The sequence below is a fragment of the Erpetoichthys calabaricus genome, chromosome 16, assembly GCF_900747795.2.
Source record: "Erpetoichthys calabaricus chromosome 16, fErpCal1.3, whole genome shotgun sequence".
NCBI lineage: Eukaryota > Metazoa > Chordata > Cladistia > Polypteriformes > Polypteridae > Erpetoichthys > Erpetoichthys calabaricus.
This window is the reverse complement of record NC_041409.2, coordinates 73,164,190-73,192,124: the sequence shown is the minus strand read 5'-3', so window position 1 is coordinate 73,192,124 and position 27,935 is coordinate 73,164,190. Positions and strand designations below refer to the sequence as shown.

General features: G+C 44.3%; 1 protein-coding gene across 1 annotated transcript; it reads left to right on the top strand.

The window, feature by feature from the left end:
* Positions 1 to 767: 767 nt before the first annotated feature.
* pygl (phosphorylase, glycogen, liver) lies at positions 768 to 27,719 on the top strand. Its single transcript, XM_028822371.2, has 20 exons — positions 768 to 1,188; positions 10,746 to 10,847; positions 10,949 to 11,027; positions 11,161 to 11,264; positions 11,512 to 11,643; positions 11,918 to 12,029; positions 12,440 to 12,522; positions 13,271 to 13,411; positions 13,725 to 13,817; positions 14,371 to 14,517; positions 15,095 to 15,258; positions 17,915 to 18,029; positions 18,188 to 18,289; positions 18,519 to 18,666; positions 19,053 to 19,111; positions 19,213 to 19,354; positions 22,780 to 22,987; positions 23,193 to 23,327; positions 23,409 to 23,475; positions 27,233 to 27,719. Exons 1-20 carry the CDS (start codon positions 946 to 948, stop codon positions 27,428 to 27,430), a joined length of 2,574 nt encoding a protein of 857 aa, XP_028678204.1. The 5' UTR covers positions 768 to 945; the 3' UTR covers positions 27,431 to 27,719.
* Positions 27,720 to 27,935: the final 216 nt, after the last annotated feature.

The following is a 27,935-nucleotide window of genomic DNA, read 5'->3' as shown; positions in this document are numbered from 1 at the left end:
GTTGAGATGAATGTGTGGAGTTACAACAAAGGACAGAATAAGAAATGAGACAATCAGAGGTCCAACAAAAATGGGATAGAAATCTAAGAAAGTACAGGAAAGTAGGCTGAAGTGGTATGGATGTGTGACGAGGAGAGACAATGAATGAGAGAGGCCAAAGGCCAAAGTGGAGGTAGATGGATAAATAAAGAGAAGATCTGAAGGAAAAGCGCTTGACAGAGGAAATGACCGAGCTGTATGGAGGGAGTTGATCAAGCACATCGATCTCACATAGAATTGGGAAAAGATGAAGAGGAAGAAGAAGAGGAGCAAGTAGCTATAGTACATAAATACAAAGATTTACATGTATCACTTTAATCTTAATATTGTCCTCTCTTGACTGTTCAATACTCAAATATGTGCCATTCTGACTTAATTCATCTATTAAAATGCTGCATCATTGAACTCACTTCCTCAAATGTTAACGTTTTCTCTTCAGCGACAGCCTTTTGATAGACAGGCACCTTTCCTTGTCACCCATGGAGAGACGTTACTGTGTATGTGTAAAATGACGGCTATAGTCTGAAATTAAATCAACGAGGCCACTCGAACACCGATTCCTGCCTGCACTGAAGATAAATAGGCCCGCAGATTCAAAGTTTAAAGTGCTATCGCAGCGTTTTTGCAAACCCGGTTCTGTGCAGACTCTCCAACGTGATTGGTCCATTTGTCACAGGTATCCAATCAAATGGAGGCAGCTGCGTAGACCTGCCACAGACTTCTTCCGCTTCCAAGTTTCTCCCATGCGCTCCACCTCCATAAAAAAAAACTACCAATAAAAGTCGGCGGTTCGGCCTGGTCAGCTCGGCCCTTCCCAAACGGGACATTGAAATCATCGACTCATTTTTTCCCCCTCTCCGCCCCGGGTAGGAGCAGGTAGATTAGTTAGAGAGCAGCATAGTAGTCATGGCCACCCCCTTGACCGACCAGGAAAAGAGAAAGCAGATCAGCATTCGGGGCATCGTTGGAGTGGAGAATGTAGCAGAAATCAAGAAGGGTTTCAACCGCCATCTGCACTTCACACTGGTGAAAGACCGCAATGTCGCCACGCAGAGAGACTACTTCTTCGCCCTCGGCCACAGCGTGCGGGATCACCTGGTGGGGCGCTGGATAAGAACTCAGCAGTTTTACTACGAGGTGGACCCCAAGGTGAGTGCTGTGGGTGGGCAGCAGTCGGTGAGCACAGGGTGACGGATAGAAGGAACCCTCACTTGAACCCTGAACCGCACGAAGAGACAACGACCTGGGGCGGGGAAGACGCGCTCGTGCGTGTTGAGCTTCACGGAAGGACCTACAGCAGACCCCCCCTCACTGGGCTCGGGAGTTGCAAACTCCCAACTTTATTTTTCCATCAGTTCCAAAACGGTGACGCCAGGCTGCCAGCGAACTACTGCGCCTTTCCTCCGAAGTGTGTCGTCAAAGGCCTTGAGACTAGAAAGACGCTATATGACCCACACAGACAATGCCCGAAGAAAGAAAGTGTGGATGGGCAGGTCGGTGCGTGCTCAGCCCCACACTTGACTTTCTGCCGTGCGCTGTCACGTACGCTTTAACAGCCGTACGGTTTTAATAAAACAAACCGCCAGCCTATCCCCCGCGGCGCTGGCAGCCTTCTAGCAGCCTGGCACTTGTGTAGTGGCACGCAGGCCAGTCGGCTTTTTACCTCCAAGGATATCAGAAGCAACAGACCTCGCGCCTTGATTGCTTGGATTGAAACAATCGCCCCTTACGATAGACCCCAGATCTTACCATATGAATTTTAATCACAGGGCTAGTTAAACAGTGGAAAGGGCTGACAAAACTGGCCCCCTGGTTCTGAGAGGGGGACCCCGTCTCTGATCGGGTGCTGGACATTTGTAGCTGTCTCGCAGGTCATTCTGTGTCCGTATTATTCTTGTGTGGATCTCCATGGCTAAAGTGTTGTATATCGGTGTAGTGCACTGGGGAGGGGGGTGATCTCCCCCCTTCTCCAATAGGGTGCTGGACCACTGCTATTCTCCTGCAAGTCGCCTGGGGTCTGGTTGGTTTCTGCCTGTGTGCCTCTGTTTAGTGTGTTAGCCTCACTCTGGCATGGATAAAGTACATTAGAGGATGACTTGATCTTTGGCCAGGTGCTGGACATTTGCTAATCTTCCGCACGTCACCCAGTGTCTGGTAGGGGGCTGGATATGCCCCACTCTTGTGTGGGTCACTATGGCTAAGGTATTGCATGTCTGTATAGTGCACTGAAAGGTGACCCCCCATGTCCAGCACAAGTGTCCAGTGGGTGACTGGAACTGTCTGGGGTACTGGCTGCATCAGGAGGGCTCAGGCAGACATTTTGATGTTTGCTGCTCTCCAGAAGGTCACCCAGTGTTTTGTGGGGTAACTGATGTGCCCCTAGTGGGTCACCCTGTCTCTAGCACAGTTTTTGCCATATAATTTAGTTTGTGGACGGTCTTTGGCAGGATGTGGCTCTTCAGAGGACACCTTGTGTCTGGTGTGGAGCTGCTGCTTGGTGCACAGCACAGATGGTCATCCCTTCTATGGTAGTTTTCTGCTATTGATGTAACACCCATAGGTTCTTGCTTCTTGTTCTCTAAATTTGGAAACACATTGCATTAGTCAGTAAGCTTCCTGCTTCCATTTGTAAGAGATCAGTTATGTCTTCCCCCGTGGAGGTGGGGAGCTGCAGTTGTCTCTTCACCAGCCCTGTTACTTCTCCTTTTGAACAGTTAATGACACCCAAGGGTCAGCTGCTTCCTGGTTTGCTCAAGTTGTTATGGGAGCAAGGTGTGCCAGTTTGCCTGCGTCTAGCCCCTGAGTTTATTTTAGATGTCTTCCTGTCCTCCTTATGCCTCTAGCCTGCTAATGGAAGGCTGCTGCAGCGTCGTGAATGCGTCTTCAAGGTGCCAGCTCATTGCTTTGGTGCTCCTTAGCCCTGGCAGCCAAGTTCTCTTTGTCTCCAACTTTTTCCCTGTTATTTGACAAATGGAAATGGTGGAAATGGTTAGAGTCATGCCAGCTTTAGATTTGGACAGGGTGCCCGGCCACATTGAGCTGCTTAGTGTTGGCATGTTGTGTGCTCTCATTCTGTCACATTCACTTCAGTGCTCTCCCAAGCCTGACAAATGGCTCTTCATTTGTTGTTTGCCCTGAGATATCCAGGCAGGGGGCTCTTTGATCCAATTTTTGGAAGGCAATTCCAGTGCTAAGTAGGAGGCTGTGAAGAGGACTGCTAAACCTACAAGGTGGCCACTTTTCCAAACCGTTAATGCTGTTAAACAGTGAAAAGTCATCGTGTTAGTTTCCTGTTTGTGTGTGCAGAGGACTTTTTGAGAATATGACTTTTCCAATTAAATGACTTTCAAATTTTGGATTTATTTCTGATTGCAAAAGAAGCTGAACTGACAGTGTAAGCCACAAGGTCTTAAACGCTGACTCTCGGCTTCACCAGCCGGACCGAAAATCGTATTATGTGATATCATCTACTGTTGAATTCTGCTCTGTACTTTTAATATTTCTATTGCACTATTATATTGTACTAGGGGGTTCACCCCCTGCTCGCTTTGCTTGCCAACACCCCCAGCCTGCGCTACACGCCAGCCACTTTGCATCTCTGCCACTCGCTTTGTGAAGAGGGGGGCTGAACGCACCCCAAGGAGATGCAGTTGCGCCTCCGAAACCCTCTCTTAAACGGTGATGCAGGTATTTTTTTTTTTAAACCTCCTCTTTGCTCAGTCAGCTGCTGGCTTGCTGCTGCTGCCATCGTGCCACATGATCTGCATCTTGCACAGCACTTCGAACATTTAAAAGCATGTACAGCAGCTTTCCTACTCTTTGTCTTTTATTTCCAGTCCTGGGCGTGGTTAAATCTTTTGGCACAAAGTATCGTCTCGCGGGATGCGAGTTCTTGATATTTTTTAGTTTATAATTTAACAACGAAAAATAAGAATCTGAAAATCTAACAATATCACATTAAAGTTCAATAAATCCTGAAAAGAATGATACCAAACATATATATGTAGGTTTTAAAATAAGGCCGATTTCAAGCGTGACATGAAAACGTCACATAAAATCGATGCACAAACATCGTTGCACTTTTAGGCTTAGGATTTTATATACAGTATATAGAGAGAGAGTACAGTAGATTGAGGATTACTTGTGTTCTGTTCTGTGTATTGTATTGTGTTTACCCCCCTTATTTTGACACCCACTTGCACGCCCAACCTACCTGGAAAGGGGTCTCTCTTTGAACTGCCTTTCCCAAGGTTTCTTCCATTTTTTTTCCCCTATGTGGTATTTTTTGGGAATTCTTCCTTGTCTTCTTAGAGAGTCAAGGCTCGGGGGCTATCAATAGGCAGGGCCTGTTAAAACCCATTGCGGCACTTCTTGTGTGATTTTGGGCTATACAAAAATAAATTGTATTGTAAAATGAATGGTGGCCATTACTGGAGTAAGCAGGTCGGAGAACGTTATCCCTTAGGTCTGATAAATTAAATCATTAGCTGTCCTGTTATGCATTTTCAGACTTTTTAAGCCTCTTTCATATCATTTCTTGTAAATGAGGTCTTTTTGCCTAGTAGTCATGTCACATATGTAGAGAGAGGCGACATTCTTACCTGCATGTCTGAGCAGCATGCAGCACATCACCACTCGATGACACCATAATGAACAAGAATGTCTTCTTCATTTTATTTAATAGAAACGCAGGCCCGTACCCCTGTTTCCATTCGATTTACTCGGTTTTGCACCCACTTACTAAAACCTTGTGAAAGTTTTGTAATCTTATGAACATTAAAATTCTGAGTGAGATGAGCAGATGTAAATGATTCATTCCTGTGTAAACAAGTGTCAGTGACTTCAAAGGTATGGAGAAAGATGGCAGTACCATACAGATAAAACCGCTTATGGTGGCAATATAACAAAAATAATGATCTATTAGGTGCAATGAGAGTCCCAAAATGTCCTTTGTTTTAGAGCGCTTCCTCCTCTTGCAAACTTCATGCCATCTGATGGTTTGAGCACAGTGTGACGGAGAGCCATTATCTAAACTCGCTAATTCATCTGAAGGTCCTGGGGCCAGAGTTCATTTTTACCAGTACTGGCAGCAAGGCAGGAACCCACCTGGGACAGGATGCCTGAAACCCCAACTTCAAGTCCACTCATTCGTTGTACAGGCTCGAAGCTGACTCAGTGACAAGTATAGGGAGGGTGATCTGAAGCCATCACAGAGAAAACCACATGGACATGGTGAGAACATGCAGACTTTATACCATGTCATGGACATGTGAGACAGCAGTGCTAACAACAAAAAGCTGCCAGCCGATCTAACATCACATCCAGAGACTGACATCTTGGTGAACCGAACACCAGTTTCATGAGCTGACGTAAGTTGGTGAGAGTTTGCAGTTTTGGGTGTACTGTAAGTGAGCTGCAAATGTTTGTTTAGAAATCTGGGTGTTCCTGAAAAAGTTTCTAAAGTGCAGTATTTTAAAATCCCCACTCGATATTTCTGTGTATTAATGTTTAGGATTTTAATTTGGTGACCCTAACCAGTAATGCTCCTGACCATACTCTAGAGTTTAGCATTAAGAACCAAACCTGGTAACTTCAAGAAAGCACCTGTCCTTGGAGACACACTGAGCAGCCCCTTTATTAGGTACACCTGCTCATTAATGCAAATGGCCAATCACGTGGCTTCATCTCTGTATGGACTGCATGCAGATTGCACGAGAGGCTGAAACATCAGAATGGCCGACAAGTGTCTCGGTGACTAAGGGCGACGTGGTTGTTGGGGGCCGGATGTAGTGGTTTAGTATCTCAGAAATGGCAGACCTCCTCGGACATTCATACACTGTAGTCTGTAGAGTTTACAGCAAATAGCTCCAAAAAAAAATGCTTTGAGGAGCAGTGATGTTGGCAAAGGAGTCTGGTCAGAGGAGAATGGCCACGTAAAGGCCACATTTGGTCCAATGAAAATAACCGTGGCATGCAGAAGGGCATCTTTGAATGTACAACATGTATGAACTTTCAGTAAATGGGCAGCAGAAGCAGAAGACCACGCTGGGTGGGCTCCAATCCTGTCCACTAATAACGTGAAGGTGAGGTGACGGTGGGCATGTGATCACCAAAATTGAATAAATGAACTTTGTGGAAAGGAGCCAAACCTGGCAGCATTTCAGCATTGGCCACCTCAGTGCCTGTCTTGTTGCTTATCGTCTTTGCTCTTTCTTTTTCACGGTTTTCTGCTCCCAGGCACCTTCTCTCCGACTTGCTTTCTCTGTCCATTATTTTTGTGTCCCTCTTGGCATGATATATCAAACTGAATAAAAAATCTATGTATGTACATTTGTGAAAAATTCCTAACCACTATTGCGTTGGCCATTGACGCACTCATTGTAATATGAAAGAACTCAGACGTGTGACTGAGACAGTGATGGATGAAAGTGTGCCAAACAAAGCAGACACAGGAGTCTTTACCATGGTGGGCCTTTTAATGCCACGTGGCACCATAATTTGCAGCCTTGCCAACAACAGCTGCACTTTTCACCCACATCAGTCACTGCCTATAGCAAGATGGCAAGTCATATAAGGATCATTTTTTAGCTTGTTGTGGTGCAACTCTGTGTGACTGTAGGTGGAGTATGACCAGAAAATTAAAAATAAGTAATGAAATTAGCAATCGGAGCCATCCATAAAATCTCTGATTGATGTGCCTTTTATTTGCTGCCCAAGTTCTGAGACTTTGTGAGGTGGTTGTGGCGGCCCATGGACATAAAACTGGTTAAGCAGGCACAGGAGATGAAGTAGCTGAGTGAGGCTTACTTAGGCTCACGGGAGGTCTTCGTGGGTTTACACAATTAGTTGAAACCTCTCAGATCTGTGGTTCTGTATGTGTATACCTCTGATCTTCTGTCTTTTAAGTCTCCACACACATCACTGATGATTCTCTCTCTCTGTTATTCATAATACAAGTACATTGGGGTAAACCACATTTTTAGTAGAGCTAGCTGTGCTACATGTCTAAAGACAGGTTGAAATCTAAGTAATCAGCGTAGACCCTTCTCGTTAGGATTTGCAGTGCAATATCTATTGGAATGTATTTTGTAATGCCTGTTGTAATAGAATGTCATTCCAACAGATGGTGCATCACATCACATTTGTAGTAATGCATTCCTACCAATGTTTGCGATACACACTCTATGTATGCATGTGCCTCTTTTATATGCCATTTGGTACGAGAATCATAAAAGCAGCATTAATGTTGGTGATACGCCATCTGTTGGAATGACAAATACAATTAATTTTATTACCACAAATGTTTGATATGCGCAGTCTGTTGGAATGACAGAGCGCAAGAGACTGGACAAACACACGGACACTTCTCCTTATTTATGACAAATGTCACTCTGTTTTATGTTCCGTGAGTCTCTACAGTATATAAATTCACATACTTATTACATACTGTACCCGTTTGTCTCATCACACATAAGCTGATAAAAAAAAATGTAGCCTGAAGTAGTCGAGTGGCAGGTAATCCGTAACACCCACTAGTACAGTGTCTGTAGTGTCCACTAGCACGTCACATCGTTTGATGAAGTCCAGTAGCCATCTTGCCTTCCACAGATGTATGTCTGAGTGATCCTTCAAAGCAAATGTTGCCGAAGGTGTCTCAGCTATATGAGTGCGTTCAGCACTACGATTGGCTGGGGACTGATCAGCTGATGCGGGTCCCAGTCTTTTGTTTTTGATTCCCGGATCAATGGCATTATAATCGGAGTTCGATAAGTCAGAGTTTGATTCAGCAACTGTGTGACTGTTGCAGTGAGATTTTAATGGCAGCCACAGTCCACAACAAGGAGACTGTTTCTCAAGGACTCTTAGCTTTTTGTAGCAATCATGATTCATCTTCCACCGCAGCACATTCTTGTTGCCTCTGTCAGGTAATTGGCAATGTTCTGTCCTTTGTTTTTCATTCATCAAAGCTGTGTGTTTCTAGTGCCGTAGTGCATACTGAATGGCCCATTCATTGTTGGCAAAGTGACATAATACTTGATGGTTAGAGAGATCCATGACTCTCTGATGATAGCAGTGCTTTCTCTCTTTGAAAGTCTAGCTTGAAGGGAGGATGTGCTCTTCTTATAAAGCTCTTCTGTTCTGGCAGTTCTAGTTTTTTGGCTGCATTGGGGTTCATTGTAATGCATTCCTTAAAGCCTTCCGCCTCAACAGAGCTAAGTGGTAACATGTCTTTAGCAACCATTTCAGCTACTTACTGCACGGCTCTCTCCACTTGACATGCATCATACTTTCATTTAGGATTAATCAATGAAGTAATGCTGCTTTGGCTAGTCCTAGGTGCAGACTTATCAGCATCCGTACACATTTTATGGCTAAAAGAAAGGTGGTGACGCATTGTTCTCTTCATGTTGAATTTGAGTTTTATTTGGCAAATACTGCACTGACCAGTTCATTGGTCAAGTTGTTCCAAATGTGTCCATACTTCACTACATTTCTCCTAGGTCATCGTCTCCAGTGACAAAGCTATCACTTGTCTGATGGTGGTGCAGCTGACCTTGGAAGTTGGCATCCATATTACTAACCGAGAATGGTAAACCAGATATGGACGCAGGTACGTGCCCATGGACGCAGGAGACATAGTGCGCAGGCGCCACACAAAAACGAGGAATCAGCCCCCCGCCCCCGAGTGAAACGGGACAGGCTACAGAGTCCACAAAGGTTCACAAATCAAACCCGAGAGAGTACGGAAAGCGGTAACGACACAGCCACACAAAAAAGAGGATACAGCCCCCCGCCCCAGAGTAAAACGGGACAGACTACAGAGTCCACAAAAGTCCACAACACACAGCATAATCAAACCCGAGATGGTACGGAAAGCACAGGCGCCTACAACGCGCTATACACCGCCAACAACGAAAGAGCTCAACTAACAGAAATAAGAAATAAAGCAACAAGCCCAGAGAATACGGAACCCTAAACGTCCACACCACACAGCAGAGGCAGACCCGACATAGTATGGAAGGTGCAGGCGCCTACATCGCGCGTCTAAAACACCGCAGGCAAAACCCCGAGATGGTGCAGAAGCCCCACAGACCCGGACTCCACAGCATATGTGAATCACATTACAGTAATACAATATTATAAGTACTCACAGAAACAACAAACACGAGGCATTCGCATCCCGCCCCACAGTCAAACCGGAGAGAGTACGGAGTCCCCACACGTCCACAAAACACAGCATAGTCAAACCCGAGATACCCATGCACGCAGGAGACATGGTGCGCAGGCGGCTACAGCGCGATCCTCCGAGAACGAAGGAGACACGGCTCAAAAACGAAAGAGCTCACCTAACGTGGATAAGAAATGAGGCAACGCGCCCATAGGTGACTACACAGCCACACAAAAACAAGGATACAGCCCCCCGCAACAGAGTGAAACAGGACAGACTACAGAGTCCACAAAAGTCCACAACACACAGCATAATCAAATCCTAGATAGCGCGTTGTAGGCGGTTGCGCTTTTCGTACTATACACTGCCTACAACCAAAAGAGCTCAACTAACAGAAATAAGAAATAAAGCAACAAGCCTAGAGAATACGGAACCCTAGACGTCCACAACACACAGCAGAGTCAAACCCAACATAGTACGGAAGCTGCTGGCGCCTACAACGCGCGTCTAAAACACCGCAGGCAACACCCCGAGATGGTGCAGAAGCCCCACAGACCCGGACTCCACAGCATATGTGAATCACATTACAGTAATACAATATTATAAGTACTCACAGAAACAACAAACATACGAGGCGTCAGCATCCCGCCCCACATTCAAACCGGAGAGAGTACAGAGTCCAAAACGCACAGCATAGTCACACCCGACATAGTACGGAGGGCGCATGTGCCTACAACGACACACTACACAGCATAATCAAACCCGACATAGTACGGAAGGTGCAGGCGCCTACAACGCGCATCTAACACACCGCAGGCAAAAACCCGAGATGGTGCAGAAGCCCCAAGGATCCGGACTCCACAGCATATGTGAATCACATTCCAGTAATACAATAAGTACTCACAGACATGCATATGTACTCACAGAAAAAACAAACACAAGAGGCTTCGGCATCCCGCCCCACACTCAAACCGTAGAGAGTACGGGGTCCCCAAACGTCCACAAAACACAGCATACTCAAACCCGACATAGTACGGAGGGCGCATGATACATATGTAACAATTACCAAGAATGACAATAATCTCTTTCAACTGTATTTCGGCTTACCTACGACCAGGGGTTGGTGAGCGAAGCGAGCAGGGGGCAGAGCCCCCTAGTGTACTACATGCCACATAATTTCTTACAGAAAAACAAGTGCATGCAATCCTGCGCCAAATTAAGTGCATTGTGATTTGCCCAGTACAAATGTTTCATGATAAGATGGCGCACGCTGTATGCAACACGCAGTATTTCAGGTGTGTGCTTTTTTGGCATATATTAAAAGGGATTTGTATTTCAATGTAGAGACATTCTAATATACTGTATCTGTGCTCTTCGGAGTATACAGGTGTACTTTCGGGTACTCAAGGTTTTGTTCCCACTCCTGTTCTGCACCCACACTTGGACCCAGTGGCACAGGTCATAGAGAGTTTGGTCTATCTTGGGCATTTTGCTGTTTGCGTTTGGATTCCTGCTACTGTCTCTTCTTGTCCCACAGAGGGTCTACTACCTGTCTCTGGAGTTCTACATGGGGCGCACCCTTGCCAACACTATGGTCAACCTGGGCCTGCAAAATGCTTGTGATGAGGCCATCTACCAGGTGAGCAGCAGTGGGGTGGTGGGGTATGGGGTGGCTGTGTCCCGAGTCCTGTACAGCCACCTGGCAAAGCAGTCCTTTAATCATCTCTTCTTGTTCCTCAGCTTGGCTTGGACATTGAAGACTTAGAGGAGATGGAGGAAGATGCTGGCTTGGGGAACGGTGGCCTGGGACGCCTTGCAGGTGAGTGACATTAGACCAAGGTGGGGAGTGTAGGTGATCTGTCGTGGCTGCTGGATCCATGGTGTTTTTTGTTTTTTTTATTTAGTTTTTTTTTTTTTGTTTGTGTCTAATTCATCTGCTCCTTCTCGCCCAGCCTGTTTCCTCGATTCCATGGCAACACTGGGTCTTGCAGCCTATGGCTATGGCATCCGCTATGAGTACGGCATCTTCAATCAGAAAATCCGTGGCGGCTGGCAGGTATGGAGCACATTTTGCCACTTATTTTCTAGTGCTCACCTGGGGTGGGTTCAGCAGGTCAAGTATTAACCAGCGCCAGCCTTTGTGCTCACTGGTGCCTGTCCAACAAACATTAACCTGGCCTCAGCAGCTTGATGTGTGTGAGACCAAGTGTGTTCATGCAGTGTGAGCTGTCTGGTCACTTGTTGGATGTGACTCCTCAAACCCGCCACCACCACCTGCTAATGTATGCACAATAAATCTACAGGTGGAGGAAGCAGATGATTGGCTGAGACACGGAAACCCCTGGGAGAAAGCCCGTCCCGAGTATATGTTGCCTGTTCATTTCTATGGCCGTGTGACACAGACGAGCGATGGTCCGAAATGGGTGGACACACAGGTGCGTCCTTCTCACATAGTCTCTGTGCCGTAAGTACTTTGTGCTTTGGGGGGACCATCCATCAAAACACTGAGAAGAGCGTACCTCAATGAAGAGATGTCAGTGGGTGAGTTCATGTGTTGACCCAGTGGCTCTCCAGCACCCTTAAGACATTATGAGGAGCATATCATGCCCATTTCTAAGGTACCTGTGTTTTTCGGGGGTGTTGATCATATTGTTGCCATTGTCTGTCTTGCCATGTGATGCCCCAGAACTTTTTCTTTTTCTCTCCTAGGTTGTCCTCGCTATGCCCTATGATACCCCAATACCGGGATATATGAACAATACTGTGAACACCATGAGGCTGTGGTCTGCACGGGCACCCAATGATTTCAACTTGCGAGACTGTGAGTTGAAGGATGTGGCTGCGTGGGGGTGTTTTTGAGTTTGTGCAGCCCTATGCTCTGGGCAAATTACCTGAATCTGGTCATGCTGTTGTTGGCTACCATCTCACCACCAGGGGTGCTCATGTGACACCAGTAGTGCATGCATGTAATTACATAAGTGCCATCACACTGCAGGGCACAATACAGAAACTGATCTTTGTGTGGCACTCTCCAGCACTGTGTGTCTGTGGCTTTAACTGTACAGGGCCTAGACGGGCACCAGGCCCTCCTTGCCATGTCTGGAAGACACCAGCAGAGGCAGTCTGTCAACAGGCAGGTCAGAGTGGAGCTGTGCCCACCTGTGAGCACTTTTTATGTACTTAACATGACATTGATACCAATACAACTGTCTTCCTCTCTTTATTACCCAGTTAATGTGGGGGACTACATCCAGGCCGTACTGGACAGGAACTTGGCTGAAAACATCTCCCGGGTCTTGTACCCCAATGACAATGTAAGTGACGCTCTTCATGCTTCTCTATAGTTTTATTTTTTAGAGTGATTGGTTTCATATGGGGCAGTATGGTAGCCCTACACCTAGATTTAGGGGCCAGAAATAGAATTGGACCCTGGCTCCTATCTGTGGTGAGTTGGCACATTTTCCCAGTGCCCAGTCCTCCCATAATCCAACAGTCATAGGTGACTGTATAACTTGTCCCTGTGTGTGTGTGTGTGTGTTAATGTTGGTGCCCCTTCCAGATTTAGTTCCTTCCTTGTATCCTAACGCTGGTGGGATAGCCTCTGCCACCCTCTAGTTGAATAAGCGATGGTCAGAAAGTGGCTGTGATTTTGTGTCGAGTTGCAATGTTTGCCCACACCACACCTCACAGGTGGCGCAGTGGTAGTGCTGCTGCCTTGCAGTAAGGAGACTGTGGAAGATTGTGGGTTCGCTTCCCGGTTCCTCTCTGTGTGGATAGCGCTTTGAGTACTGAGAAAAGCGCTATATAAATGTAATGAATTATTATTATTAATGAATGAATTACTGTGTTCATTGTCAGTGTTACTCTTTAGATTACGGGTACATGCACTTGGTGGCTGTTATGAGCATACATGACCTCATCATATGTCCACATCTTTTAATTTTGGGACACCACTACCAGATTTAATAGTGAGGACATTTGATATATATCCCCATGGCCCCACCTGAGACAGGCCTTTTGCACAAGGCATTCACTTTTCCAAAAACATGACTGTTGTTGCAGTTCTTCGAAGGCAAGGAGTTGCGTCTCAAGCAGGAATACTTTGTGGTTGCCGCCACACTGCAGGACATCATTCGGCGTTTCAAGGCCTCCAAAGGGGATGGCAAAGGCATGCGTACTTCATTGGATTCTTTTCCTGAGAAGGTAAGTGGATGGCCAGGTGAGAGCTTTGGGTTACGGTGTTGGTGACGTTCATGCTGTGGTAGCAGCATCCTCTAGTGATTTAGTGCAGTGCTGATTGCTGACTCTAAGCAGCCCTGAGTGGGACTCTTAAGCTGCCAGTAGTCATACCATCAGAGTATGAAAGTGAGGTACTGTGTCCGTGTTACATGAGTATGGGTGAAAGTGTTGGTGCAATAAATGGTGGTGAAAACAAAGGGATCGGTACACCCCCTGGTGGATAGACTTGATTTACTTTTCTTCTCTACTGACATTGCCATCTTGGTTTGCCTTCCAGGTGGCTATCCAGCTAAATGATACTCACCCTGCCATGGCCATTCCTGAACTGATGAGAATCTTTGTAGACATTGAGAAACTGCCCTGGGAGAAGGTGAGCTATTCATGGGGTAGGGTGGTCTGCTGAGCTCCTTATCTCTAGAGAAGCTTTGTTAGATTTATTCAGGCCTGTGGGTCATGTTGATGTTTCTCTCAGTTTTGTAAATTTCACCTGTGTGTGGGTGTTTAGGTTTGATTGCACATTTCCTGTGTGGTTGGATGGTTTTCTGTGGTCACTTTGCACTGATGACTGCCCTTGTAATGTAATTTTATCTAGAGCTCCTTTCATAAAGGAGACCACACAAGATAACAATTTATTGTGTGGTGAACATCTCTGTATGATGCATAGAGGTGTTAGAATGCTGCTTATTATTTTTATTTTATTTTTGTTGTTAACTCTATAATGCTTGCCATGCTGCACACTCTTTCCAGGTCGTCTTATGGCACTCTGTTTCCATGTTATTTCACATGCAGTTTAGGGTTACTTCTGGTGGTGGTCTGTGTTTTATTTTTTTTTTTTGCTTTGATCACTGAAACTGTGTTGCTCATATCCTATGTTCAGTCTACTCTGTCTTGATGCCAGTGTATCTATCTTCTGTCCACTGCAGGCATGGAACATCACTCAGAGGACTTTTGCCTACACAAACCATACTGTTCTGCCCGAGGCCCTGGAACGCTGGCCGGTCCATTTAATGGAGACTCTGCTGCCTCGCCATCTGCAGATCATCTACGAGATCAATCAGAAGCACTTGGATGTATGTGTGTGGGTCCAGAGGTTTGGGTGGGGGTGGTTTGACTGGTAGAAGAGAAACGCAACTGGAGTGTGTGAGGAGCCACTTGAGTAATTTGTGGGGTTGAGGGACCCAAAGTCACTGAATATTTGGTCGCTTTTATTTTTTTATTTTTTTATTTTTATTTATCTGTTGAGTAACTTTGTCATTGAGCTATGGCTAGTAGACAACAGAGGAGATGGAAACAACACAAGCATCCATACAAAAAATAACCCCCCAGGGTCCACAGTCAGACATAACTCAAAATGACATGAAATGAGTCAAGCACAGATATGGATATTTTTACCTTTTGTTACAAATAAAATATCATTAGTTGAAACTTTCTAATGAAATGATATGTCACTGGCTCCAAGAACTGACCTCTCAGGAAGTCCCTTTCTGAAATAAAGCCCTGAAGTCGTCATGACCCGTGACTGTTCTTGACTTTAATGTGCGCCCCTTACCACTTCATCATGTGAAATACCACCTGTACTGTGTGACCGAAAGCTACTTTTGTGTACAATGCCAGGCCTCCTAAAATGTACTATTCTTCCACTTGCAGAGAATCGCCGCCCTTTTCCCAGGAGACTTTGATCGTCTGCGCAGGATGTCTCTGATTGAGGAGGAGGGTGTGAAGAGGATCAACATGGCCCATCTGTGCATCGTGGGCTCCCACGCTGTTAATGGGGTGGCAGAGATCCACTCCAAGATTGTGAAAGATCAAGTGTAAGGTTTCTTTCTGGTCTTGTAGTATTTTTGCTGCCAGGCTGTGCCACACAGCCAGCTGAGAAATTGTGAGTTGAAGGTTTCCTTAGGAGCCCACCTGCTACCTATGAGGAGTATCGAATGGGCAAGATCAGACAAAGAATGTGGAATGAGACCTGAGCACTTCTGCTCAGCTTCACATTGGCCATTGTCTGTGTTGCACTTGCACATTTTCCTTTGTGTGTTATTATGAGTGCCACAGTTTCATTCTAAATTCCAAAGATGTGTGTAAGATGAATTGTTGTGTCTAGCTTGACCCAGTATAGTAGAGTTGTGGGTATGACTAGTACCCTGTGTACCTTTTTTATTAATATTTTTGCTTTTGGCCTATCTGCAATGTATGACATTGTTAATGACTTGGGCACAGTTACATTTAAACTTGAAGGTGAAAACTGCAGCCAGTAAATAAATGTGACCCTTGACAACAGTGCCCTTCAGAAAAACAGGCATAGAGAGATAGCGGAATGCACCACAGTTCACAAGCATTAAAACTCAAACAAAATCTCCAATGATTGTTCAAACACGTTAAATGGGAAAAAAAAAATATGGCCAGCGGTTAACAGATGAGTCGTCCGGGACCCGACTTGACGCTTTGTACCACATGATGCCAGTCAATGAATAACATCCAGGACTAAAGTAAACTTTTTTTTTTTTTTTTTTTTTATATAAATACGAGTAAGATTAATTTTTATTTTTCATGAGGCCTTCATTTTATGCCACATCAGACGCAGGCTTCATATCAAACTGTGTGCTAGCTGAGTTAAATGAACATTGCTGACCGTAATGAAGCTCTTTGAAATTGGGCCTTTTGAAGATGTTATAATAGCAAAGAGAGAGTCGTACATATTCAACATTAAAGCACAGAACATTTGCAAATGGTACAGTTGTCTCACATTTGATTTAAATGCAAAAAAAATTGTAATATTCACTGCTCACTAATTGTGGAAAATCATTTATACAAGATGTGTTTGTACATGTAAATATGGCTGTCTTTTCCGTACTCCCCTTCTAAAGTCCAGCTATATACAGTACACAAATGCCTAATATGAAGTGTGTTATGATACGCTTCCTTTTCATTTTTGTGGCGTTGTACAGAGGCTGGAATATTCATCCTGGTGGTATTTTGGAGGTTTTAATGCCCAAGGAATTGCTTTTTGCAGACAGTTTTACTTATAGCTTCTCTTTTCCAATGCCGTTTTGGTTTTCGAGATTGGCAATGCTATTTTATGGCTTTCATGTTGGCTGTTTTCATGGGAATTCTTCCATGATGCACCCGGGTCTGCACCAGTTACAATGTCATTGATGCATTAGTTTAAATGCTTCATTCTGTTTTCCTTGGAAGTGGGATTGATGGCAGACCCAAGTTGACTGTGTTCCAATAAAACATTCAGAAACCCAATAAAGACGCATCTAGGAAAAGCTTTGTTGTGCTTGCGCCATTGGAATAAAGTGAAGTTGATAACCATGCACTGCGGTGGGCTGCTGGCGCCCTACCTGGAGTTTGTTTCCTGCCTTGCGCCCTGTGTTGGCTGGGATTGGCTCCAGCAGACCCCGTGACCCTGTAGTTAGGATATAGCGGGTTGGATAATGGATGGATGGACAACAATGCATTATGTGGTATTTTATGTATCCAAAAAGCACAGCAACATGTCCACAGATAGAAGTTGGACAGTACTGTGTGGTATGACTGATTTAATAAGACACAAACAGACAGAAGTGCTAATAAACATTACAAAGCTACAGTTTTCACTAAATTTTGCGGTGTACAGCGCCATTTTAGATTGACATCGTGATTTGAAATCAGACTTGACAGACTAGCCCCAAGTTTCATCTTAAGAGTGTGTTCCAGTTGAAAGTTCCAAGTTCCCACTTGAAAAGATTCCCTGAAAACAACCAGTTGTATCCAAGATTTGACCAAACCTAGCGATTTTATTTTCTTGTGATTTTTCTAATTACTGGTTATTGAATCAAAGCTCTGCCTTTTGACACTTATTTTTGGTTTATGCTTTGGTTTTGTCAACTCTTTTTGACTTTTAATTGCTTTTTGATTCCATTCTTTTTTCCGATCCTCATTCAGTGGGTTTTTTCTGTCTGATTGCCTTTTAGTTTGATTAGAGTGTTAAGCAGGAGTTTGGAAGACTTTGGTGTGTTTGCCATGGAATATACATTTGGAAAGCAATGCTCTTAAAATGAATAGGCTTGGAAAATTTTAATAAATGAATGAAAAGAAATCTGAGAAAAATTACCTTCTCAAACAGGCTCTGTCCAATTCAGTACCAGAGGGTACCAAAGCCTATCCTTGTGGCATTGGGTGCTTGGCCAGTGAGTCAGTCCATTGCAGAGCCCACACTCCCACTTGACCAATTTAGATTTGCCAGTCAAGCTCACCAGCAAATCTTTTCTGGATTGACACAGAAAGAACTGGCAGATGCCACACAGACATTGGCCTTGTGCAGAGGTGCTGAATCAGTGATTTGGCAGAACTACCCATTGCAGCCCTGTGGTGCCTTCTAAACAATGAACCACGAGTGAGAGCAGACCAGCTGTATCTCAGTCCAAGAGCTGTGCTGCCAGGCTGTTTATTGTTTTGTAAATCTTTTTTTTAATATTCATATAGGTTTCGTGATTTTAGCGAATTGGAGCCAGAGAAGTTCCAGAATAAGACCAATGGGATCACACCTCGCCGATGGCTACTGCTGTGTAATGCTGGGCTGGCAGAGCTTCTTGCTGAGGTACTCATTTGACTGCCATCTTTTCCAGATTGGCTGTGATTTGACCTCCTAGGTTCATCACTCATCTACAACTTACCTATTAAGCATTGTTACACTATGAGAGAGCTTAGAGTTATATGTACCAATTTTAAAAAATCCAATCTTCCCTTCCTTAACAGAAAATTGGTGAGGATTATGTGAAGGATCTCAGCCAGCTGAAGAAGATTGGTGCCTTTGTCAATGAGGAGACCTTCATTCGGGATGTTGCCAAAGTAAAGCAGGTAAGGCCTTGTGTGATGGTTGAGCACCTTGGGCTAAACTGATCACCTGATGTGCTGGTCACTGGCAACTATGCCGTCTCCCAGCTCTTCAAGGGGTGCTGGCCCACTGGCATGGGCTTATATCCTACTGCTACCACCATCACTGCCACATCCATCTCCTCCCAGTTGCTGGTAACTGGTGCATAACCCAGAATCAGTAAGCCTCACTGTTTCCCCTCATGCCCCCCAGGAAAACAAGCAGAAGTTTGCACGATATCTGGAGAAAGAGTACAAAGTGCAGATCAACCCTTCCTCCCTCTTTGACGTGCATGTGAAAAGAATCCACGAGTACAAGCGCCAGCTTCTCAACTGTCTGCACGTCATCACCATGTACAATCGTGAGTAAGGGCACGGGTCTAGGGCAACATGGGCCACTGCGGGCATGGCAGAGAGGAAATTATGACACCTTTATGGTGAACCTGATGCCATACTTCTTTCTGTTCTCTTCTTTCCAAACTGTGGCCCCTAACTCTCAAAGTTAAACCACAACCACTTTCCGCAATTTGTAACTTCAACTTCGCGCCCCTCTGTGCTTGAAAAACTTTAAAAACTGCTTCATCTTCCAGACTGCATTATCTTACCTCATGCCTACCCAAATAGTGGCAGGTCTAGGAATTATAGCCTTCCTGTTCTCTGGAGCCCATTGGTGCTCCCAGGTCTATCTTGCCAAAGCTTTTTTGGTTTTAATTTCTTTCTAATCGCAATGCATCCCACTTGCTTTTAGGTATTAAAAAGTTTCCCACGAAGCGCTTTGTACCACGGACTGTGATCATCGGTGGCAAGGTAAGCAGTATGCATGTGGGGAGCTGCTTTGTCTTCTGTTTTTAGTCCCTGCCTCGGTTTGGAGTGCCATAATGTGAGGGCATGTATTGGTCTGTCTACAGGCAGCCCCCGGATACCACATGGCCAAGATGATAATCCGCCTTATCACTGCTGTGGCTGATGTCGTGAACAGTGATCCTGTGGTGGGCAATAAGCTCAAAGTCATATTTCTGGAGAATTACAGGGTATCACTGGCTGAAAAAGGTAAGATATGGGGCAAGGGAGACTGGAACAATCTAGCTGTTATAGGGGCCTACGTGGTCCAACGGGGTGACATAGGTCCTTAGCAATGCAAGTAACATGGTGGGACAACCCTGCAGCTTCTGATTAGATGGAACTTGGCCAAGCACTGTAAATAATACACTGTGTGGAAGGAGTGCCACTACCAGGCCAGGTGACAGTGGTATGCTCACTTGACTCTATGCCTGACATAATAAAATGCTGTGTGTGTCATTAATGGATGTCAGTTTCCTCACCCTAAACAAAACAAGAGTTGGGCACATGACCAGAGTAAATGAGTATAAGTGGCATTTAGCAGCATGGTGGGACTAATGTAGAGAACAGCATTGGCTGCTGTTATTGGCGGTGCTAAACACTGAAGGTGTGGGCAGCATGAGTGTCCTGCTGAGCTGGCCTGTGTTACTCCAATATACAGTATATACTCGCGTTTAAGTTCTCCTGCAGATAAGTCAGGGCTTGATTTTACCATATAATTTCCAGTATTTTATAATGTCGGTTGAATGCAGAAATCTTGCGCTATTGGTCCAAGGGATTATGATATGCCAACGCCCACCTGAGAGAGTAACCACGGAGCACACTGCCTTTTTTTCTATGTGTTGTGCCTATGTGACCACACGGTAATACCTGAACTATTCCAAAGCGACGTTTGCACTGTTTTGTGTTTTTTGTATCTCACACCCTCATATACCTTTATTATAAGAACATCCCTTATCTACAATGGAGCGTTCGATCAGAAGATAATATGAAGCTGGTTTTAAATTAAAAGTCATTGACGTGGCAAAAGAAATTGGAAACTATGCTGCTGCAACAAAATTCGACGTGTCTGAGAAACTGATGTGAGATTGGAGGAGGCAAGAAGATGGAAAAAAAAAATGTAAGGGTTGCATTTTTGAATGGGCATATAAGTCAGGGTCTGATTTTTATGATTTTTTTTTTGGGTTTCAAGACCCGACTTATACGCGAGTATATACGGTATTTGAATGGTTGCATCTCCATAGCTGGGGTGTTTTAAGCTGGACCAGACCTGTGCCTTTAGGCCAATGGTTCTTGACCTTTTATGCCTGCAGTATACCACGTGAATAGTTGTTTTTACTAATGCCTACATTTCGTTATTGTAACATAATGAGAAGGCATTTTTTGTATGGCTTAATAATAATCAGTAATTGCAGAATGTCACTGAATCATAAGCTGCCAGATACTCACTTAAGTATTACCACGGGCAGATCTACCACCAGGGCATTCTGGAAGTGTACCCACAGCACACCCCCGGGGCCTGTGACAGCAAGGGGCCTTTACTCTAAGAAACCTGCTTGATGAAGCAATCGAGCATCTGAGAGTCTAAATGATCAAGGTGACCCAACCCCCCAAATCCTCCCCCAGCCCTGACAACTGTACAGCTTTAAAAATTGATGCAGTTGCCATTGGTGGCAAGTGTGAAGTCGATCTCTCATTTACTTCATGAAAACGGTCACACGTTGTGCTACAATGCTAAAGTTGTTTACAGCAGTGAGACATTGTCACCATTTTTATTTTTTCCATTTTTTTCTTGTTGGGTCATTACCAGCTACCTGTTCCCATTCTAACTATTAGTTAATAGATGGAGGGGCACTGCTGCACGGATGAACGCGAGTTTCCACAAAATTCCAAATTGCTGTGCTTGCTCGTATAGTATGTATGGAGTCCATCTGATCTTTCTCTGGACATAATGGACATTTTAATGCCAGGTGTAAATATAATCTAGCTGAACTACATATGGATACAACGTTTGTATTAAATGCACTTTAATGGGGATCTTTCAGAAAACTAACAGTCACTGTGGGCTGCATATATTTTAGATATTGATAAAGCGGGCCAGATTACAAAACATCCAGGCGCATTAAGTTTGACATCCATGCTGCAGCTTCATTTTTTTAATGAATTACACATTTTAAGGCTACTTTATAACGATTTTCAGTCATCTTGCTGCTCCACAGAAGTTTACAGGGCCCCGTAATGTGCCACACCTCCCCAGTTGAGTACCACCGCTTTAGGCGACCACATAAATGGCCTGGAAAGTATATCCGTCTTTGTTGCAACAACCTGGTCTGCGTCCCCTGCCCGATTTGTAGCATGCAGGTGTACGCTACATTACATTTTACAACATTGCCTGATCTGAACAGCAGATGTGTGGCACTTTACGACATTACTTGATAGATAATTAGTCATACTTCGTGGTTATATTGTGCTTGGGTTCTGTCTTTACTAACACATCTTTCACATTTTACTTTTAAATTGTACAGTGCTGTAAAAGAATGCCTCACAGGGGAATTCAGCCCTGGATTTACAAACTAAGTGTGAGGTGGGCTGTGTATAATCTGGTGTGTGGTGGCTAGGCCAATATTTTTGTTCTGGTTGACCTACGCATTCTTGATCACATAGAATGAATTTGATTTTATGGGGCAATTCAGTTTTTATTATCCATTTAAATAAAAGCACAGAGATGTGATGTACGCTTGCGTGACAGTGGGGCACATATGCAGTTGTTGCTAGTCAGGCAGGTGATGCAGATCAGCCAGCCACAGACGCGTTGAAGTCCCACTCCTTAGAATGCAGTATGATGTGATTGGTTGCATTTGTTGGAATATAAAACCCTGCCACAATTGCCAGTGGCATTTTGAGAAGTGGATGTTCTTGTCTGCCCCAAGCAGAGGTGCTGAAACTGATAACCAAGGGTGCCATATAGGGAATGTCACCAACTGGCCTCTGGTTGTATCAACAACAACAACATTTATTTATATAGCACATTTTCATACAAAAAGTAGCTCAAAGTGCTTTACATAATGAAGAGAAGAAAAATAAAAGACAAAATAAGAAATTAAAATAAGACAACATTAGTTAACATAGAAAGGAGTAAGGTCTGATGGCCAGGGTGGACAGAAAAAACAAAAAAAAACTCCAGAAGGCTGGAGAAAAAAATAAAATCTGTAGGGGTTCCAGGCCACGAGACCGCCCAGTCCCCTCTGGGCATTCTACCTAACATAAATGAAATAGTCCTCTTTGTAGTTCGGGTTTTTCACAGAGTCACTTGATGCTGATGGTCATACAGACTTCTGGATTTTAATCCATCCATCATTGTTGGAACATCATGGTGCTTTGGGTAGATGGTGGCCACCACCAACAGGACACCGGAAAAGGAAACCGAAGAGAGAGTAGGGGTTAGTACAGATTTTGAATGGATAGTTATTATAATGAATTGGATATACAGAGTATCAGGATTAAATCCTCACACCGGTCCCCTTGTATCACGTGTGCCATAAGATAACACTTCATTTGTTACTGTCTCTTTGTAATCTCATTCAATCCATATGAAATCTTGGCAGTAAGCTTGCACTCCTCTTTTTGTCACCCAGTGATTCCAGCCACAGACCTTTCGGAACAGATCTCCACTGCAGGTACTGAGGCCTCCGGCACCGGCAACATGAAGTTCATGCTGAATGGCGCATTGACCATAGGTACAATGGATGGCGCCAATGTTGAGATGGCTGAGGAGGCTGGAGAGGAGAACCTGTTTATCTTTGGCATGAGGGTGGAGGACGTGGAAGCGCTCGATAAGAAAGGGTAAGTGAGCATAGGTGTGGTTCTTGACACCAGGGGCTTTGGACCCTTTGGGTTCTTGCTCCACAGAAGTACTTTCTGTGGTGAATTTATCTTAACATGATCATAGAGGACACTTCTTTCAGTGTTGCCTATTTATAGATGGAATGGTGCAGAGTGCTCAAGCCAGTGCACCTACAATGTGTCTTTCTTTCTTTCTATCCTATAGCTATGTGGCTAAAGACTACTGTGATAAGCTGCCTGAACTAAAGCAGGTTATGGACCAGATCAAGAGTGGCTACTTCTCACCCAAGGAGCCAGACCTCTTCAAAGACATCGTTGATATGCTCTTGCACCATGACAGGTAGATGTGTACCATCCAAGGCTGGCAGTGCCTATTTTAGGCACTCCATTTTTCATTAATTATTCTTTTCATCTTTTGTAGATTTAAAGTGTTTGCGGATTATGAAGCCTACGTTAAGTGCCAAGATAAAGTCAGCGAGCTCTATCAGGTACTGGCATGTTTGGTTTACATAGGTTGCCTAGCAGAATCTTTTTATTGTTATTACTAAAATCACAAGCATGATAATATGAGGGCGGCATGGTGACGCAGTGGGTAGCGCTGCTGCCTCGCAGTTAAGAGACCCGGGTTCCTCTCTGTGTGGAGTTTGCATGTTCTCCCCGTGTCTGCATGGGTTTCCTCCGGGTGCTCCAGTTTACTCCCACAGTCCAAAGACGTGCAGGTTAGGTGCATTTGGTGATTCCAAATTGTCCCATGTGTGTGCGTGTGCCCTGCAGTGGGCTGGCGCCCTGCCCGGGGTTTGTCTCCTGGCTTGCTCCCTGTGTTGGCTGGGATTGGCCCCAGCAGACCCCCGTGACCCTGTAGTTAGGATATAGCGGGTTGGATAATGGATGGATGGATGATAATATGAAGAAAGCAGAAAATATAAGTTGCAACTAACATAGAACTACTCACACGCCAATTTTGAAATTTACAAGAGGTGACTGTCGTTGATGACTTCGGAAACGGCAATTAGCCCAGTAGACTATTAACAGTAGTGTATTTTTGATCAAGAATCTAGAATAGCCAAGCATTATGTTCCTGTTCATCATGGTCCAAGCCACTTCAAAGTGTTCATTGTGAGGACTGTGGAGCACAAGGGTGGAAACAAGCTTGACTGTCACATCTCGTCAAGTGTGGTTGTTGTTGTTGCACTGCTCAGTCTTTCCACCTGACATGTCACCCAGTTGTTGGGCTGTTCCATTATTTCCAGTGGTGATAAATGTGAACTTGATCACAGAATGCCTTAAGCCTTGAGTGAGCATTGTGTATTTAAAGGGACACTCCATCCAAAAGTGATAATTTCTGTATCTGTTACTTACCCCGTATTAATAGTAATGGCCCTGATTTAAGTTTTAATCAAATGCTGTCTTGAAGAACGGAGATAAAAAAGTTCATTGAACATAGGTCTTGAATGGAGACAAACATCATCAAAACATCCTTGGGAGGAAAAAAAAAACTAATTACTTGTGTCATATTATCCACATTTCGGGTATCCAGTCATACGCACAGGATGACCCAAGCACTTGTATTTCTGCTAAAATAGTGTTAAATAAAACATGTATGTAAAATCAAACCACAAAGTGCACTCCAGGGGCTTCATGTATAACACTGTGTATAGAATTCACACTAAAACATGGTGTACGGACAAAGGTGAAAATGTGCGTAGGCACAAAAACATTCAGATGCACAAAACCGTGCATAAGCCAATTTCCACATATTTCCACTCCATAAATTCCAGTCAGCGTGAAATGTAATGCATGTGCACGCACCTGCTGCCCCACCCCCGACGACTCCAAGAATTTTGCATATTTTAATATGCAAATCAATATATCACCTTCCGTTCAGAGTGTCGTTAAAAGACAATGGCAAAAGTATGTGAAAAAAAGAATTTCTGTGAATGTGAAATGGAGGCAAGGAAAACCTATTTACTATTACTATTTGTTGGCTTAAGTAGTGGTATAAGCAACAAAAGTGTGGCGGAGACAGTCAAAAGTTCAAGTTCAGAAAGTTGCACAGTGCCTGAAATAAAAAAAGAAGTGGTTAGATATCACAGTCAATGTGAAAAGGCGAGTCACAGCCCACAGTCTGTTTATTCTGTTTCAGACAATATTACAAAAGCTGACCCCTATGCGATGGTCAGGCAGTTACAGTGCTGTTGTGCCGAGCCCATAATCGGGTGCTGGCTGCACACACACCTCTGCCTTGGAAACCGCTGGGTGACCGTCTGGCTGTGTGCCGACGGACTGTTCTCGAGACACAAAATACAATAGTGGATGCTGTAAGAGTTGTGGCCAATGAACTAAGGAACATAAGGGCTGTACTATGTGATATTGACCACAAATTAATGAATTGGTTAAAAAAGTAAATGCTGTGTCTGCTTATCTGTTGTTACATTCAGCTAAATACATTTGACTGGTGGGTCAGGTTAATCATAGCAAATCTCTTCAGGTACGAATGAGCCATGATTGTGTGCCGCACGCTACATGCTTACACAATGCGACACACATTCGGTGCACTATAGAGCAGCACATTAATAGAGTGGAAATGCTTTATATTTACATAAGCAAATTCATTCTCTGAAGGCGCCTTTATAGTGTAGCATCGGTGCCGAGTGCCACAACGGATCAATTCTCTGCTCATTATCTTTAAAAGAACTGCTTGCCTTTTGTTGCACTAGTTGGAAAAAGCACCTGCAACTGTGCAGAGTTGCTGTTTTTTAGGCACTCCTGCTATAGATGATGTAATGCCAGCTCATTCTTCTGGTGATTCATCCCTGGCTGATGTAACTTGTCCGACACCATTGCAATAGCAATGTGCGTGCAGCTGACCGCTTCGATTACATTTGGAAAAGCGGACATTGCTGCGAATTGCTCATTGATATTTCTCAGTTCAACCACAATGTAAGGAAATCTTATATATCTGAATGACAAACGGATAATACCATCCTGTACAGCTGGCATGGCACGACTCCGTGATGATTTGAAATACCTGATCAGTCAGCAAGTTCACGTTGAAAAGCTTCTGTAGCTAAAAACCTGAGAGTGGACAGAACTTGCAAAGGAGCAGGTAGAGCACAATTCCTCAAAGTCTGCCTTTGTAAAGATGGCACAAGTTCAGCACACAGCTCCAAGGAGATAGCTCTTGGAAATCGAAATTGACTTGGAAGCCAGTCATCATCTATAAATATGTACTGTCTTCTATCAACACTAAAGCAGCTATGGTAGTTGGAATAGTATGGCCATTCCGTGCACCATTATATTGTTTTACAGAATGATTACAATCAAGTGAATCAAGTTTGTAAACGATACACCAAAATTAATTGCATATCTGATGAAACACGCATCACAGATGTGAATCTAAAAATGAAAAGCAGACCACAGAAGCGGTACCACTGCTTTGACACTGGGTGCCGCCAGTTTGCAAAAGCGAGCAGAAAAGTGTGTATGCAAGGGAGAAGGCTGCTGTGAAAATGTGTGTGGCTTTACACCAAGTTTAGTTTTTAAACATCTTGAAGTGAGCATGGAAACAGGCGTACACACCAATTATACATGAGGCCCCAGATGATTGAACTTTGGAATTGACGGTCCACCTCCCCTTCATTCATTGGCAAGTAGGCCTATCCAGTTAGCTAGCAGCTGATTGGTGCATCATGTGATATCAGAATTGCAAAGCATAGTCTGAGGGAAGTGTATACTTCAGAGACTAAAAATGGAAAAAAAATATTATCTGGTAGGAACCATGCCTCATAGTTGTGCATGTCCGAGACGCTTCAACAAGCAGAAGGTCAAGTCACTGGTGCCACTTCACAAACTGCCATTGAATAACCCTGAAGTAATGGAGTTGTGGCTTACTCTGATGAATAGGAATGTAGCGAGCAATAAGAGTTTATTTCTATAGCACCTTTTCATATAAAACATGCAGCTCAAAGTGCTTTTCAAGAAATAGAATTTCAAAGAATAAATGAAATACAAAAAAAAAAATGGGGGGGGAGAACAAGCTTGCGTAATACAGATGAACAAGTAAGCCTGTCTTGTGCAGTTTTGCTTGGTATGCTTATTTTGTAGGAAGGAGGCCAAGCCCATGTGCACTGGTTATTTTGGGTATACCAGGGTAAGGAATAACTCTGTCCGCTTTGTCCAAGCCATCTTAACTGTGTTCTACCTCACCATCCTAACTTGCTACTGCTTTTTGTTCTCCTCTTCTAGAACCCAAAGGAATGGACCAAGATGGTCATCAAGAACATTGCTGCTGCAGGAAAGTTCTCCAGTGACCGGACAATTAAGGAGTATGCTCGAGACATCTGGGGAGTAGAACCAACAGACCTAAAGATCCCACCACCCAGTGAGCCACGGGAGGCCTTTGAAGAGAAAGCGAAGGCTACGGTCAAGCTCCAGAAGATGTGAGAATGCATGGGGTCAGTCGGCTTTAATGTGATGTGCAAGTCACAGGTACAGCCAGGTCACTTGAAGTGGACTTTTCCCAGGATGAAGTTGCCTTCACCATTTCTGCTGTTTATCCTATGACCTACTTTAGGGATGCACAAACATTGTTAACCACAGTTGCCTGATGAAATAATAGCACCTGGTCTCTAGGAGATGGGTCATGTATGGGGGGCAGGTTGGTTATCAATTGCAGTTTGTTTTGCATTGCAGTATGCACATTTTTAACACATTAAATGCATCATTTCCAAAAGATTTGCTGGCTATTTTTTTCCACCGTTTTGATTACAACCTTGTTCCTAGCTGTCCTCTGGTTTACAGGATTTACAGGGAGCAGACTGGTTTCTCATAACCAGAGCCTTTTCTAACCTGTTGTGGCAGGGGATATCCCGACTTCTAAAGCACACTCACATTCATATCATGCAATTTCAGTTATTCCATTCTTAGTTCTCCTTTACCCAACTGCCAA

What these genes read in the sequence shown, in the direction of transcription:
- pygl (XM_028822371.2), top strand. Translation starts at nt 946, where the DNA reads ATGGCCACCCCCTTGACCGACCAGGAAAAGAGAAAGCAGATCAGCATT. An exon ending in GTGATGAGGCCATCTACCAG is followed by an intron (nt 10,848 to 10,948) that starts GTGAGCAGCAGT and finishes CTTGTTCCTCAG; the next exon opens with CTTGGCTTGGACATTGAAGA. An exon ending in TGGCAGAGCTTCTTGCTGAG is followed by an intron (nt 18,030 to 18,187) that starts GTACTCATTTGA and finishes CTTCCTTAACAG; the next exon opens with AAAATTGGTGAGGATTATGT.